We start from the raw sequence: 13,205 nt of genomic DNA on the forward strand, positions 1-13,205 counted from the left end.
CGGTGATGATTATAGCTTGCGGTGATGATTATAGCTTGCGGTGATGATTATAGCTTGCGGTGATGATTATAGCTTGCGGTGATGATTATAGCTTGCGGTGATGATTATAGTTTGCGGTGATGATTATAGTTTGCGGTGATGATTATAGTTTGCGGTGATGATTATAGTTTGCGGTGATGATTATAGTTTGCGGTGATGATTATAGCTTGCGGTGATGATTATAGCTTGCGGTGATGATTATAGCTTGCGGTGATGAATATAGTTTGCGGTGATGATTATAGTTTGCGGTGATGATTATAGTTTGCGGTGATGATTATAGTTTGCGGTGATGATTATAGCTTGCGGTGATGATTATAGTTTGCTGTGATGATTATAGCTTGCGGTGATGATTATAGCTTGCGGTGATGATTATAGCTTGCGGTGATGATTATAGCTTGCGGTGATGATTATAGTTTGCGGTGATGATTATAGTTATGCTCTATATGACTCACGGGGTGTTGATGACGAGGCGGTCCCACTGCCCTTTGATGTCATCGTCTGACGGCTGCTCTGTGATGTAGAGGCCGTCAAATTCCAACTTCCTGGCGATCTCCTTCTCTCTCTTGAACACCACCAGAGGCACCTTGGGGACACGGACAGACACACAGACAGAACATTAGATCACAGCCCCACAAGGTACTGTCTGAGATAATATCATCACACGCTGGTGTTTACCAAATACACCTTCAGAAAAGGGGGGAATAATGTATGGATGGTAGATTAGTTCCCATATTACAATATAAAGGACTTCTTGAAAACTGCTGTGTTTATTACTAGTCCATTATAATGATGAAACATTCATTCTCAAGGGATATTATAAATATTTTGGTATGTGTGCATATAAGTTAGTTATCTGTATGTGTGTTTGAAAAATGTACCTTTAGGTAGTAGTATCCCACCACACACAGGAAAGAGATGACTGTGTGTAGTATGGCCAAGAAGCGCAGTGTAGGTGCCATGTAGCCGGTGCTCTCCTGCAGGACAAAATACTCCATCCCACCTTCATCATCCTGTTCATCAGTAGCTCCACCTCCATTCCAGGGATCTGGATCATCATCTTCCCCGTCATCTCCAGTCACCTGACACAACACACGCTCAGTGTATATCCATGACAGCCCAATAGTAACACTGTGCTCTATTTGATTAGATAGGGTTTGACTTACTTTGTAGAAGAGCAGAATAAAGTTTATGGCAAATGCAACAAACAATGCCAAGAAACGCAGGTTGTAGAAGTTTCTGGCCAGATAGTTCTGAAAAACACATACAAGCATATATTAGACAATAATATGCCATACAGCATGCAACACCACAAACACTAATGTGCTATTATGATAACAGGGCTAAATGATGTGAATGGGTATAGCATCAGTGTGTGGTTTCACCAGCATCTTGGTCTGGTAGATGTCCAGGCTAGAGAAGAAGCTGGCCATGAACTCCTCTGGAGACTCTTTCTTCAGTCCCGGTCTCTTCTTGGGGGCCTTCTTCTCCTCCAGTGAGGGCTCTGGGGGAGCCTCCTCTTTGACTTTGTCCTGGTCCTTCTTCTCACCATCCTCTGGGCTGTAGACACAAACACACACCATTAAACAGGGTGATTCACAGACAGACCAACAGATAACAAGCACCCTCACCAAATCAGTTCAGCTTCCAGTAGGAGCAAAACAAATGCTGTTACGGCTCAGTCAGGTAGGGAATCTTGTGTTCACACTGAGAATCAAATCAAAGATCAAGGACGCATTAGGCCACTCACTCTGATTTCTCTGGCTCGGCTTTGTGGTCTCCGTTGGTAGGCTCCTTAGTCGCAGCCTCCTTCAAGAAACACATGGAATCCTGGTAAACCCATTCATGTTCATAATGGAAATAAATAAATAAAAACTTTGGTACACTTTTTCTGTGAGCATACTGATGGACAAATCTGAAGAAATGTTTTAAAATCGCCAAAGCGTTTGTCTACAATGTGAGCGTTTGATATTGTACTATATTTAGTCTTTGGGGTTACTGTTTTTTTCATATACACATTTCATGAATCAAACCATGTGAATATATGTTCCAAATTAAATTCCAAGACTGTTGAAAAAGCATTCCAGGTGAAGCTGGTTGAGAGAATGCCAAGAGGATGCTAAGCTTTCAAGGCAAAGGGTGGCTACTTTGAAGAATGTCAAATATAAAATGTTTTGATTTGTTTAACACTTTTTTGGTTACTACATGATTCCATATGTGTCATTTCATAGTTGTGACGTCTTCACTATTATTCTACAATGTAGAAAATAGTCAAATTAAAAAATGTAAAAAACATATATGCTCTGACATATACCGTGAACTGTGGGACCTTATATAGACAGGTTTGTGCCTTTCCAAATCATGTCCAATACATTGACTTTACCACAGACTTTACCACTTCATTCAAGTTGTAGAAAAATCTCAAGGATGATCAATGGAAACAGGATGCACTTGAGCTCAATTTCGAGTCTCATAGCAAAGAGTCTGAATAATTATGTAAATAAGGTATCTTGTTTTTTTTATACATTTGCAAACATTTCTAAAGACGATTTTCATTATGGGGTAGTGTTGTGTAGATTGATGAGGAAATGTTTTTATTTAATCCATTTTAGAATAAGGCTGTAATGTAACTTGTTTGCTGAAGCGCGAAGGCCCATCTGAACTCCCTCCTGTATTCACATGACTTGATTAATTAAATGTGTGAAAAAATAAATAACTCAATGTGTCCAAAGACTAAATATAGTGTGATACAAACACTGCTGTAGGTCACAAACGACAATGAGTTGAATCATACATTTGGCATATTTAGAACAGGTCAAATAACAATACTATATGGTTTCAGTCATTTGAATGATTTTCACATTTTCTCCAAATTCTAACTTTGACTGTCAATGTGGCCTGTCTATAGACACCAAATGTCATGCATTTACACCAAACAGAATTTGTTCTGTGGCACATTGAGAAGAATGTCACCTGACACAGATAACCATTACTCTTGTAATAAAGCTGAATGTGTGATTTCAGAGGATATTCAGATACCTTGGCCTTCTTCTGCTTGACGGCACTGGCTAAAGAGGGGGCGTCGACCCCCACCACCTCACCCATGTCCCCCAGACCTGGCTCGGGCGCATGCTTTCCCCCCTGGCTCTTGGTTTGGATGTTAAGCAGCTCAGCCATCAGATCTGCCTCTGCCTTGTCCCCCTGGCCCATGTGGCCCATCTCTGCCACAGATGACGCCTCACTCGCCTCCATCTTCTCTGTCTCCAGCACATCACCATGGATACCAAACTGTGTGGGGTCAGGCATGTTCCCCAGGATGTCTGTGACCTTCATGTTCTTGGCCCCCTCCACCAGGCCCCCGCCAAACATGGAGGACCACAGGATATGGAAGAAGCCCCACACCAGGTTGTAAAGGAAGCGGAAGACTCCAGTGATAATCATCCAGAAGAATGAGAAGAAGCCTTGGACCATCTCCCTCACACTCATCTTCCTGAACCTCCTGTACTGCCGCCTCATGCTTTTGAAGGTCAGCAGCTGGCGGAAGCTGAACAGGTTCTTCCTCATGGAGACGCAGGAATTGGTGAAGGCGGAGTGAGACTCCATCATGCTCTCCTCCACTTCCTCCTCAGGCTCCTCCGTCACACTCTGGCTGTCCTCGTCGTCCTCCTCGGGACGCTCCACTGCGTCAGGCTCAGAGATCTGTGAGGCCAGCTGCATCTCAAATATGGTGTCCTCACAGAAGTTGACAAACAGCTCCATCTTCTCGCTCTCTCCACCCTCATTCACCACGTCAAAGATAAACTGTCTCTTAGACTCTTTGACTTGAGGCTTCTCCCACTGTGTACGACTAGACTCGCTGATCTCAAAGTAGACCCTCTCGATGCGCTTGGCTCCACCCATAATCTCTATGCGGCCCAGGTAGGGCTCGAAGTAGTTTATCACGCTCTCGGCCAGGTCCAGGAAGGTGGCCAGACGGGCGTCGTGAGGCATGTGTTCTGACAAGTTGGTGAGCAGGACCGCCACGTTAAAGCCAATGTCCTTGGCCGGCTCATGAAAGCGCTTCACAAACTCCTCGTAGTTGAACATGTCGTTCTCGTCAGCCTCGGCACAGGAGAGCAAGAACTCGATCTCTGACTGGGAGTACTGCTTCTGGTTCTCCATGGACTTCTGGAACTCCTTCTTGGAGATCACTCCCTTGCTCTCCGGGTCGTACTCCTTGAAGTTGTCCGATGTGGTCAGGTCTTTGAGTTTGAGGAACATGTCGAAGAACTTGAGGATCATCTCCACATTGCTGGAGGACTCCACCAGGGTGTCCACCATCTGTTTCCCGATGGTTCCGTTGACAACGTTACCTGTGGGGTTACTAAAGTTTAGACAAAGGATTCGGTCCGTGACACATTTCTATCTGTCCCACGCAATGATTTGGGTTGTCAATTCATTTTGGCTTGCTTACATACTGCCGTGCTGCACTACAAGTTAGCAAGCACTGCCAGCATGCAGCACGACAAACGGCAGTGGATACCCACACATAAGCCAGCCAGTGCGCTGTATCATTTAATCACTAATTGCACTGACCAAATATTCTATCGGACTGAAAGTTTAAAAGTGTTGTAGGCTAAATGTCCATGCCAAGTTCTGGTTCCAACGGGTCATTGCTGTAGCCTACAGAACATGTCATCTTGGTTGTCAAAAAGTTATAAGATTAAGTATTCACATGTGGGTATAAATTACTACTAAAGAACAATAGGACACACAAGCGAGTATAAATGAGTCAACCGCTGAGTCATCTACTTTATGAAATTAAGATGACATATGTCCTTGTTTTAAGATGGTCATACCATGGATCATTTAGCTTTGTTTTAGAATTTTAGGACCCCTTTAGGTATCAAAACTGCCTTCATACTTCCATTTCTTTTTTAAAACCGGTACCTGTTAGTCACGGGAGTCGTAGAGCAAATCGGAAAAAAACATTGTGTTCATGAGAATCTCCCCTTTCCATAGAGTCTTGTAAGTCAAATCGTTTGGATGCTTCAGACATTTTCGTGAGAAGATCGATTTTCGGGTCTGACAAACACCGTTTTAGTTCTGACACATTTCACCGCAGATGCAGAAGTGCGATATATCGTTGATGCGGTGGATTGAGAAGCATCCAATGCAAAAAAAACATTGATATCTCTAGATTAAATTGACAGATTTGGATGATTATTTTATTATGTTACTTATGGCAAAAACGAAAGTAGGGTGGTTGGTCAGGGTTGATGAGTAGGTGTTTAACGCAAACATCTAGCAACCCAACGGATGCAATTTCGAATCTTATCACGGACAACTTTAGCATTTTAGCTAATTAGCAACTTTCCCCTACGTATTCCCTTTTAGCTACTTTGCAACTACTTAGCATGTCAGCTAACCCTTCCCTAACCTGAACTATTATAAACTAACTCCTAAACTTAACCCTAACCTCTAAACCCTATCCTAGCGAACGTCAGCAACCTAGCTAGAATTCTTAGCATATCGTATGTTTTGCAGATTTGCAACATATAGTACGTTTTGCAACTTTCAATATATAATATAACATATATGAAATGGGTGATGGACACCCACAAATTAACACATCTAAAAACCTGTTTTCGTTTTGTCATTATGGGGTATTGTGGGTAGATTGATGAGGATTATTTTTTATTTAATCAATGTTAGAATAAAGCTGTAAGCAACAAAATGTAGAAAAAGTGAAGGGGTCTGAATAATTTCAGAATGCACTGTATGTATCTCTTGTTTTAATATGTTAAAATGCTATATATCGCACCCTATGTACATAAGTGGACATTATAAAGGGACCTATTATTTGTAATAAAACAATGGCCAGTTTGGGTCACAGTTGTATGCAGGTTTTTTGATGTTGTAAAAACAAACATAATAGGCTATGTCAGGCCCACGAATTTGTTGTGTTTTTTCAATACGGCCCGTGGGCGTATTGAGCTTGACACCCCTGGTTTAGAACACACAATAGAAAGTACAAAGTAACCATAATACAATCTGCTAATTGAATTGTCCAAGTAGAATGGATAGGTGTTTGATGTCATGTAATAATATCATTTCAAGTAAATACATCTGTTTAAAGGGTTTTAGGCACAAAATGGATAAAATAGATAGAGCATATGCTGGTAGCGAGTGTTCTATCAGTGCCTCTAGATATGACCACAATGTGTTCCGTGATGAGTCACGACTGAGATGAAAAGGTAATAGAACCTTCCAGAAGGGAGAGCATCATCACGATCATGTCCTTCTGCAGGTCCAGCAGCTCCTTCAATAACTCAATCTGACTTGAATCCTGGGGGAGAGGAAACGAAAGCAACTTTGTGACACATCCTTCACCACATCAAAAAGGTTAGCGCAGCTCTCTGTCTGGGGCCAGTCCACCGCTAATATCCCAGCATGGCATTTGGAGAGATCAAGGCCCTCTGAGAGCGCTAGGTCCCAGCCATCCATCAGCACACAGGCTAATGTCATTCTGTCGGGCCCAAGCAGATGGCTGGGAGGGGCTGACTCATTTTGGGCCTCCTTTGAGCCGGCTCACAGCACATAATAAATCTGAGGAGGGACTTTGATTAGCTTAATCAAAACGCGCCCAGCCGCCCTGTCAATCTGTCCACCTGCAAACAGCCCTGCCCCTCTGGATAACCCTGAGATAAACTAAGACGGTACAAGAAGTTTCATTCTGATCCCATCTGGGTTATTGGCTACAAAGCACATCTTAAGGTGTCTGGCTGTGCGAGTGATGGATCTTTCAAATTAAGGCAGAGAGAAAAGCCTGTCAACTAGGCAGAGAGAAAAGCCTGTCAACATGCTGCAGAGTACATCTCTGAGCTAAGAGAGACCTCTAGTGGCAACACAGCAGATTGTTGAACTCTTTATCCACATATAGTTTGATGTTGCATCACATGAATCAGATTCTATTCAATTTCATAGCTGATGACATAGATTGAATATTGGTTGAGTAAAATTAAGTTGATTAGGAAATTGTACTGAGTTGTATTACCTGTGACAGCTTCATCTGCATATTGGCAAACACATGCAGGAATCCCACCACTGCATCCCATAGCCTGCTGTGTGCCAGACTCTGCTGGTTCCCAATACACGGGCCCTGGCGTCACAAAGAGAAGATCACTAAAGTCAAGACGATTGGATCACCATGATTAACCATACAACACATTCCTGTCTGTGAAGGCTAGTTTCTTCCAACCCAAGAGTTTTGTGTTACCTGTATGTACTCAGTGAGAGAGTTGAAAATCTGCTTGGCCACAGCCAGGGCTTTGGAGAAGTTCCGCTGGCCAGCCTCATCCATGATGTCTTTCCCAGAGTAGTACCAGTAGAAATCACTGATGGATTCCTAATATTGGACATATCAACATGGAACACATGATACTGTAAACAGACATTACACACAAAGCATATACGGAGTGAAGGTGGGGGATAGTATTTTACCTGCAGACGGAGCAGGTAGTCCACAGTGCTGATGATGATATTTACTGTGGTCGTATTCCCTGTTTGAGTCCGCAGGAAGTTTTGAAAGTCTGAAGAAAGAGAAAGTGGTCAAATACCAATGAATGGTTAGAGGATCAGGTAATGATATACATAGTACATTGTGGGCAGTAAACACAAATAATACGTATCAGAACTAAATACACGAGTCACAGGTAGGCTAGAGTACCTTAACCGGTATTGACGTAAGGTGTTCTAGAACGTTTGGACGTACCGTTGTTGTGTCCCTCACAGAGCAGTTGCAGAAACCTAAAGAGATCCTTAGTGAACTCATCGTTTTGCAGTACTTTGGAACCTGGACACAGGAGATGAGATTGACGACTGTCCCCTTTGGTTCAGGAGGGGGCTAGAAATCAGGCAACCCCCTCAACCTGATCTAACGGAAGCTTACAAAATGGCATAACTTTCACTTCAATACAAAGCTGCTGTCTAGTCCTCAAGCTCCTAGACTAGGAGATGTTTGTCATGAAAGCATATGCTCCCTCTATGAGATATTCATATCACTTTGACTTGATATACAGTACATACTGTATGCAGGGAAGGATGTTCAGTATACAACTGCATGGCAGAGGTTTGTTGTTCTGTACTTAAGATACAAGCAAAGCTTTGGGAATGTTATTCTTTTTCCTAATTTACTTTATCAAGTAATATTGGTTAGTAGTATCGACAAAAAAGAGACAGACAGGTTTCCAGATAGACCACAAGCACTAACTTTGTATAGGAGACCACAAGCACTAACTTTGTATAGGAGGAGAGAGAGTTAAGAGTCAGCCTGGGTCTGATGCTATGGATTGAACAATCTGACCATATGTCTTATTGGAGCATGCATTTGTTCCTTCAGATCAGTATTTTATTATTACATTCCAGACAGAGGGGAGGGGGAAGGGGTGGGAGCCGGACGGAGAGCAATCAGGATGGCAGCATTGCGAAATGAGTAGAATCTAAACCATGTATTTACCCCGCTCACTCACGTTGACTGCGACCGATGAGTTAAAATATGATAAGAAGAAACAAACAAAAAAAAGCAGACATAAGCAAAGGAGAAGACATTGAGTTTCAATAAGTAGTAAGGAAGAAGAGATCCATATCGACATCACTTTAGGCGTTGGACATACAGTAGACATGCGGTTAAGAGTCTCAGGTAGGTAGGTCTACAGGTTCTGCTGCACAGTTTGGCAGGCCTGGTGTGGGACAGGGGGTGAGAAACACTACCGGACTGCAGTCACCATCACTTATGCCTGGTTACATGAGGTGGGAATGAGCTGGAGTATCTAGGAGAACATAGCCATTTACTGTATGCACTCCATTAGATCCAACCGCTTCGATGGTGGGTGATCTATTGTGTATAGATCTGTTTTCTATCTTGTTGACAGACAGTGCTCAGATGTCACATGACTGAGGAACATACAGTAGCACGGGCTCATGAACACAGACACAATGACATACGTGACAATGAGATTAGCTTTTTCATCACAAACATAAGAGCGAACATGGCGCGCTAATGCTGCACCATGTATCTGTAGTAGCCCTATCACAGGCCTTCTTCTAACACAACAAAGGCTTGGGCCAATCATTAGCTGGTGGGTTGGACATCGGCTGACCAATCGTAATGACAGGTGGTATATCCTTATGGACTGCTGTTATTGCTTGCATATAACTATGAAGGAATAGCCTCCAGATGTAATCTTGACATGACCTCCATCACAAGGTTCAATAAGTCTCCATTAATGAATTCAGTTTCTCTATGGGCCGATTCAGAATTTCCAAAAAGGTGTTAATAGGAACACAGTGACCACTTGGTGTAGCACAAGCAGTAAAAGCAACCCACCAAAAATCATATTAGTTGAATAATGACATTTTAGACAGGCTTTGTCTGTGAGCATTAACTGGTTGGTAATCAGAAGACAGGCAATTTATGACCCTGTGGCTGGGTGAGAGGAAGTGGGAGGGGTCAGATTAAATCAACATTGAGTCTTTAGAATTCTATATTTTTTATCTACTTAATATTTATATTTTATACTTGTTTAAAGGTTTTAGACATTACAAATCTGTACGGAGTATCATGGTTCAGCATTCGCCAATAGCACCAAGTGGACTTGACTCTCAAAGGTAAGAAAATAAATTGTTATCTTATAATCAAAACACATCTACAATTACTTTTCATTAACACAAAATAATTCTAAGACATGCATGTATTTAATATATCAGAATTCAAATGTCATTCCTTTCTGACAGGAAAGAGAGATTACTGTGCATATGTCTGTCTGAGGTAGTGTAGTGTTTCCCCTCACTTACTTGATCCTTCCTCAGTCACCATCCCAAGACCTTCCGCTTTGTTTTGCCTTTCGAATGCATTCAAATCCAGGACACTAATGAATTTCAAGGAAAGAGAGCCAATGTGGTTTATATCTTTTAACATGTATAGTTTTGCTCTGTTTGAATGTCAAACTGTCAAAGATGAGTTTTTTTTTGTGTTGTGATATCATTTTACCTGCAAGACTGCATGAGTCCTGACAAACTCTTGAAAAAGCCAGCATCTCCTTTTTCCTTCAGATAGTCAAGCATTTTCTACAAAAAAGGAAATACACAAAACAAATTGAGCTGTACTGTGCCACTGTACATACTGAAAAGATTGATATGGACCATAAATATTCTGCTATACCTGCTGAACCAGTATGTTGCCTCCGTTGAGTATAGAGATGCCCAGCTTCAGGGTAAAGGTCACCATGGGCCCAAGCGTACCTAAAGAGGATAATCAGGGATCATACTGTGTGTGTGTGTGTGTGTGTGTGTGTGTGTGTGTGTGTGTGTGTGTGTGTGTGTGTGTGTGTGTGTGTGTGTGTGTGTGTGTGTGTGTGTGTGTGTGTGTGTGTGTGTGTGTGTGTGTGTGTGTGTTTTTACCTTTGCTGGCGCTAATCATCTGTAACACCATCTCAGCAGCTCCTCTGTCATGCAGTCTGGCCTGCTGGTACAGAGTCTTCTGTTTCTCCATCTCTTTTTCCTAACAGGTCAACAAACGTCATGTAAAAAGCACACCATGTAAACAAACACAGCTCCTTACAAAACCATTGAAATTTGTCAAATCTAATATCTCGATGGGAGGTCCAAAACACCTCAAACGTTTTCTCTTTTCCTTCTTCATCTTCTTCTTCTTCATCTTCTGCACAACTCTAAAGACAAAAGCTTTGATAGTCAGATATCTGTTGACCTCTACATGATACTAAAGACATGTATCCAAAAGCAGATTCGTATAGGCTTTGTACCTTTGCCATCATGTCTGCATATGCAATATACAAAGGATCCTCTTCCAAAGAACTGAATGGAAAAGCAGGATAAACATGTGTGAATGAACCTTACATAACTAAACAAATATACTCCATGATAAACACATCTCTCAGGTGCATGACTAAGAATAAATGTGACACAATTACTTGTGCTCGAGGGCCTCTCCCTGTGTGGGGAGAAATGCTGCAGTGTTTTAGTTCAATGCGACAGTTTATTAGCCAAGGGATACACCGGCAATATTACATAGCACAGATGGAGCAAGCAGCACGATGCCAGGTGCCTAGGTGTGTGTGTGTGTGTGTGTGTGTGTGTGTGTGTGTGTGTGTGTGTGTGTGTGTTTACCTCCGCTCAGTGAGCGCATTGTGACTGAAATGCAGGATGAGCTGATGAAGAGGGTCTGGCTGCATCTCTGCCTCCTCCTCTTCCTCCTCCTCCACCTTCAGTTGGGTCTTCTGCACAAACACCCAGCCACACATCAGAGTACCACCCTACCCTAAGACCCAATCATCTGTCATTACAGAAGTGCCCTTTACCCTCTGTGCCTACACTGAGTTGATACACATTTTAAAGATCACAATAACTTTACTTTGAATTAGTGAAATTGCAAAAAATAAAATGAGTTGTTCAAATTACACTGCAACACGCTTCAGGAATAATGATTACCAAGGCCAATCTACTGGGGGAAAAATGGTTTAATCAACATTGTTTCCACGTCATTTCAACCCCAAAAATATATGTGATGAGATTGAATCAACATGGAAAACTGATTGGATTTGCAAAAAGTAAGGGTGTGGTCTTTTATTCAACCAACCTTTAACCTTTAACCTAAATGACATTGTGCATTTTTTAGTTGATTGCGCGTTGACAACTCAACAAAATGTGAATCAAAACTAGACGTTGAACTCACGTCTGTGCCCTGTGGAAAGGTATCAAGCAGAAATATGGACAAGTTACTATCCATATGCAGTTACCATTGCCATTATATAAAACAGTCTCCTCTGTACATCACTCACCTTAGAGACAACAAGGTGTACTTGATCAACAGAAGCACATTGAAATTAAAGATGCAGAATGTGCAGTCAAATCCTGTCCCACTATGTTGCTTCATTACTAGTGTGATGGCCCATTGAATCACAGACTGAAAGCATTCCGGGTATGACACGCCACTCATCAGCAGACCATGCAGGCCCACACACAGGGACATACACACAGTACATTTAGATGGTACAGCAGTTTCAAGGTTAGCGGTGTGAAGGTGTGTGTTCAGTAGAGATAAAAGGGAGGAAGATGAAAGTTAAGCATGACTCTCCATGAGCCTGATCCATACTCTATAATACTTTATACTCATCTACCACTTTATCCCTGAGCACCACAGATACTCCCCCAATGAACAGAGGCCACCAGGAAAGGATGGGGCAAAAATAGTGGTAGAGGGAATACTATTCCACATGGTCATCTCTTTTAGGATGTAGCCACTTTCCCTACATTTTAAATCTACCATATTTGTAAAATGGCTTATAAAGTGTTATAGAGTGTTTATAACCATTTTTCTTCATTGCTGTTTTGACAAATGTAGCAGGTTCTTACACAGGACGGCATGGGGTTTTGAAGAATTTCAGAGATATCTAGAATCAAAGTTGTAAAGAAAGCAACCCTTACAGGGACAGTATATCTGAATTCTTTGATTACAACAAATTCCTCAAACGACATGACTATGACACTATACTTTGTCCATGCTGCAACAGAAAATTTATGAAGGACACCACACCTTCCATAAATTTCACCAGTAAGCCATAGCATCGTGGTTGGATGCTCTCTCACCCCTGTAGGAAGGGAAACAGCTCTAGAAACGGTACAGTTACAGTACAGTACTGCCGGCACTGACATCCAGGGTGATGTCATGCGTGCCCGTGTAGGCGTTTCAGTTTGCAAGGGACAGAGCCACACAGAGCCAGGGGCAGAACATGGATGATTGGCAGAACCCCTGCGGCACTTGGCGGGCATTGTACTGGCGAAGCGTTGGTGTTGTAGCACGGCCAGGTGAGGACGGAGAAAAGAGACTAGCCCCACAGAGAGAGCACAAAGAGAGGGCTGGGCACTGGGGTGGACAGGTACAGTACTTACTGCCAGGTCCTGCACTAGCTTCTCTTCAAAAGAGTACGTCTCTGTTTCTATCCATATTCTCTGATAGCCCAGGAGGAAGAGGTTAATAGAGCGATGCCTGGGGGGGTAGAGGGAGATTAGGAGGGTTAGCAGGGTGGACCAGGAGGAAGAGGAGAGGAGGGGGGTATAACGTTAAGAACGGTTAATACTGGTTAGTATAGGGCAGGGCTTCCCACACTCTG

At 42.6% G+C, this 13,205-nt stretch overlaps 1 protein-coding gene across 11 annotated transcripts in view; it reads right to left on the minus strand.

The window, feature by feature from the left end:
- Positions 1 to 13,205, minus strand: part of LOC118369092 (ryanodine receptor 3-like) — a 168,235-nt gene that overhangs the window by 7,557 nt on the left and 147,473 nt on the right. For 4 of the 11 annotated variants that reach the window (XM_052496883.1, XM_052496879.1, XM_052496884.1 and 1 more), the window contains 19 exons: positions 11,203 to 11,312; positions 10,839 to 10,890; positions 10,689 to 10,745; positions 10,477 to 10,576; positions 10,238 to 10,317; positions 10,067 to 10,143; positions 9,871 to 9,944; positions 8,534 to 8,551; positions 7,790 to 7,870; positions 7,519 to 7,607; positions 7,295 to 7,423; positions 7,073 to 7,177; positions 6,283 to 6,364; positions 3,076 to 4,388; positions 1,787 to 1,845; positions 1,422 to 1,596; positions 1,203 to 1,289; positions 918 to 1,118; positions 492 to 622 (listed from right to left, as the gene is read on the minus strand). In XM_052496883.1, the coding sequence (XP_052352843.1) occupies positions 492 to 622; positions 918 to 1,118; positions 1,203 to 1,289; positions 1,422 to 1,596; positions 1,787 to 1,845; positions 3,076 to 4,388; positions 6,283 to 6,364; positions 7,073 to 7,177; positions 7,295 to 7,423; positions 7,519 to 7,607; positions 7,790 to 7,870; positions 8,534 to 8,551; positions 9,871 to 9,944; positions 10,067 to 10,143; positions 10,238 to 10,317; positions 10,477 to 10,576; positions 10,689 to 10,745; positions 10,839 to 10,890; positions 11,203 to 11,312 (3,020 nt within the window). Of the gene's footprint in view, positions 1 to 491; positions 623 to 917; positions 1,119 to 1,202; positions 1,290 to 1,421; positions 1,597 to 1,786; positions 1,846 to 3,075; positions 4,389 to 6,282; positions 6,365 to 7,072; positions 7,178 to 7,294; positions 7,424 to 7,518; positions 7,608 to 7,789; positions 7,871 to 8,533; positions 8,552 to 9,870; positions 9,945 to 10,066; positions 10,144 to 10,237; positions 10,318 to 10,476; positions 10,577 to 10,688; positions 10,746 to 10,838; positions 10,891 to 11,202; positions 11,313 to 12,984; positions 13,082 to 13,205 lie in introns of all 11 variants that reach the window. The other 7 variants (XM_052496885.1, XM_052496880.1, XM_052496887.1 and 4 more) reach the window with 3 other exon arrangements.

The sequence above is a fragment of the Oncorhynchus keta genome, chromosome 35, assembly GCF_023373465.1.
Source record: "Oncorhynchus keta strain PuntledgeMale-10-30-2019 chromosome 35, Oket_V2, whole genome shotgun sequence".
Classification (NCBI taxonomy): Eukaryota; Metazoa; Chordata; class Actinopteri; order Salmoniformes; family Salmonidae; genus Oncorhynchus; species Oncorhynchus keta.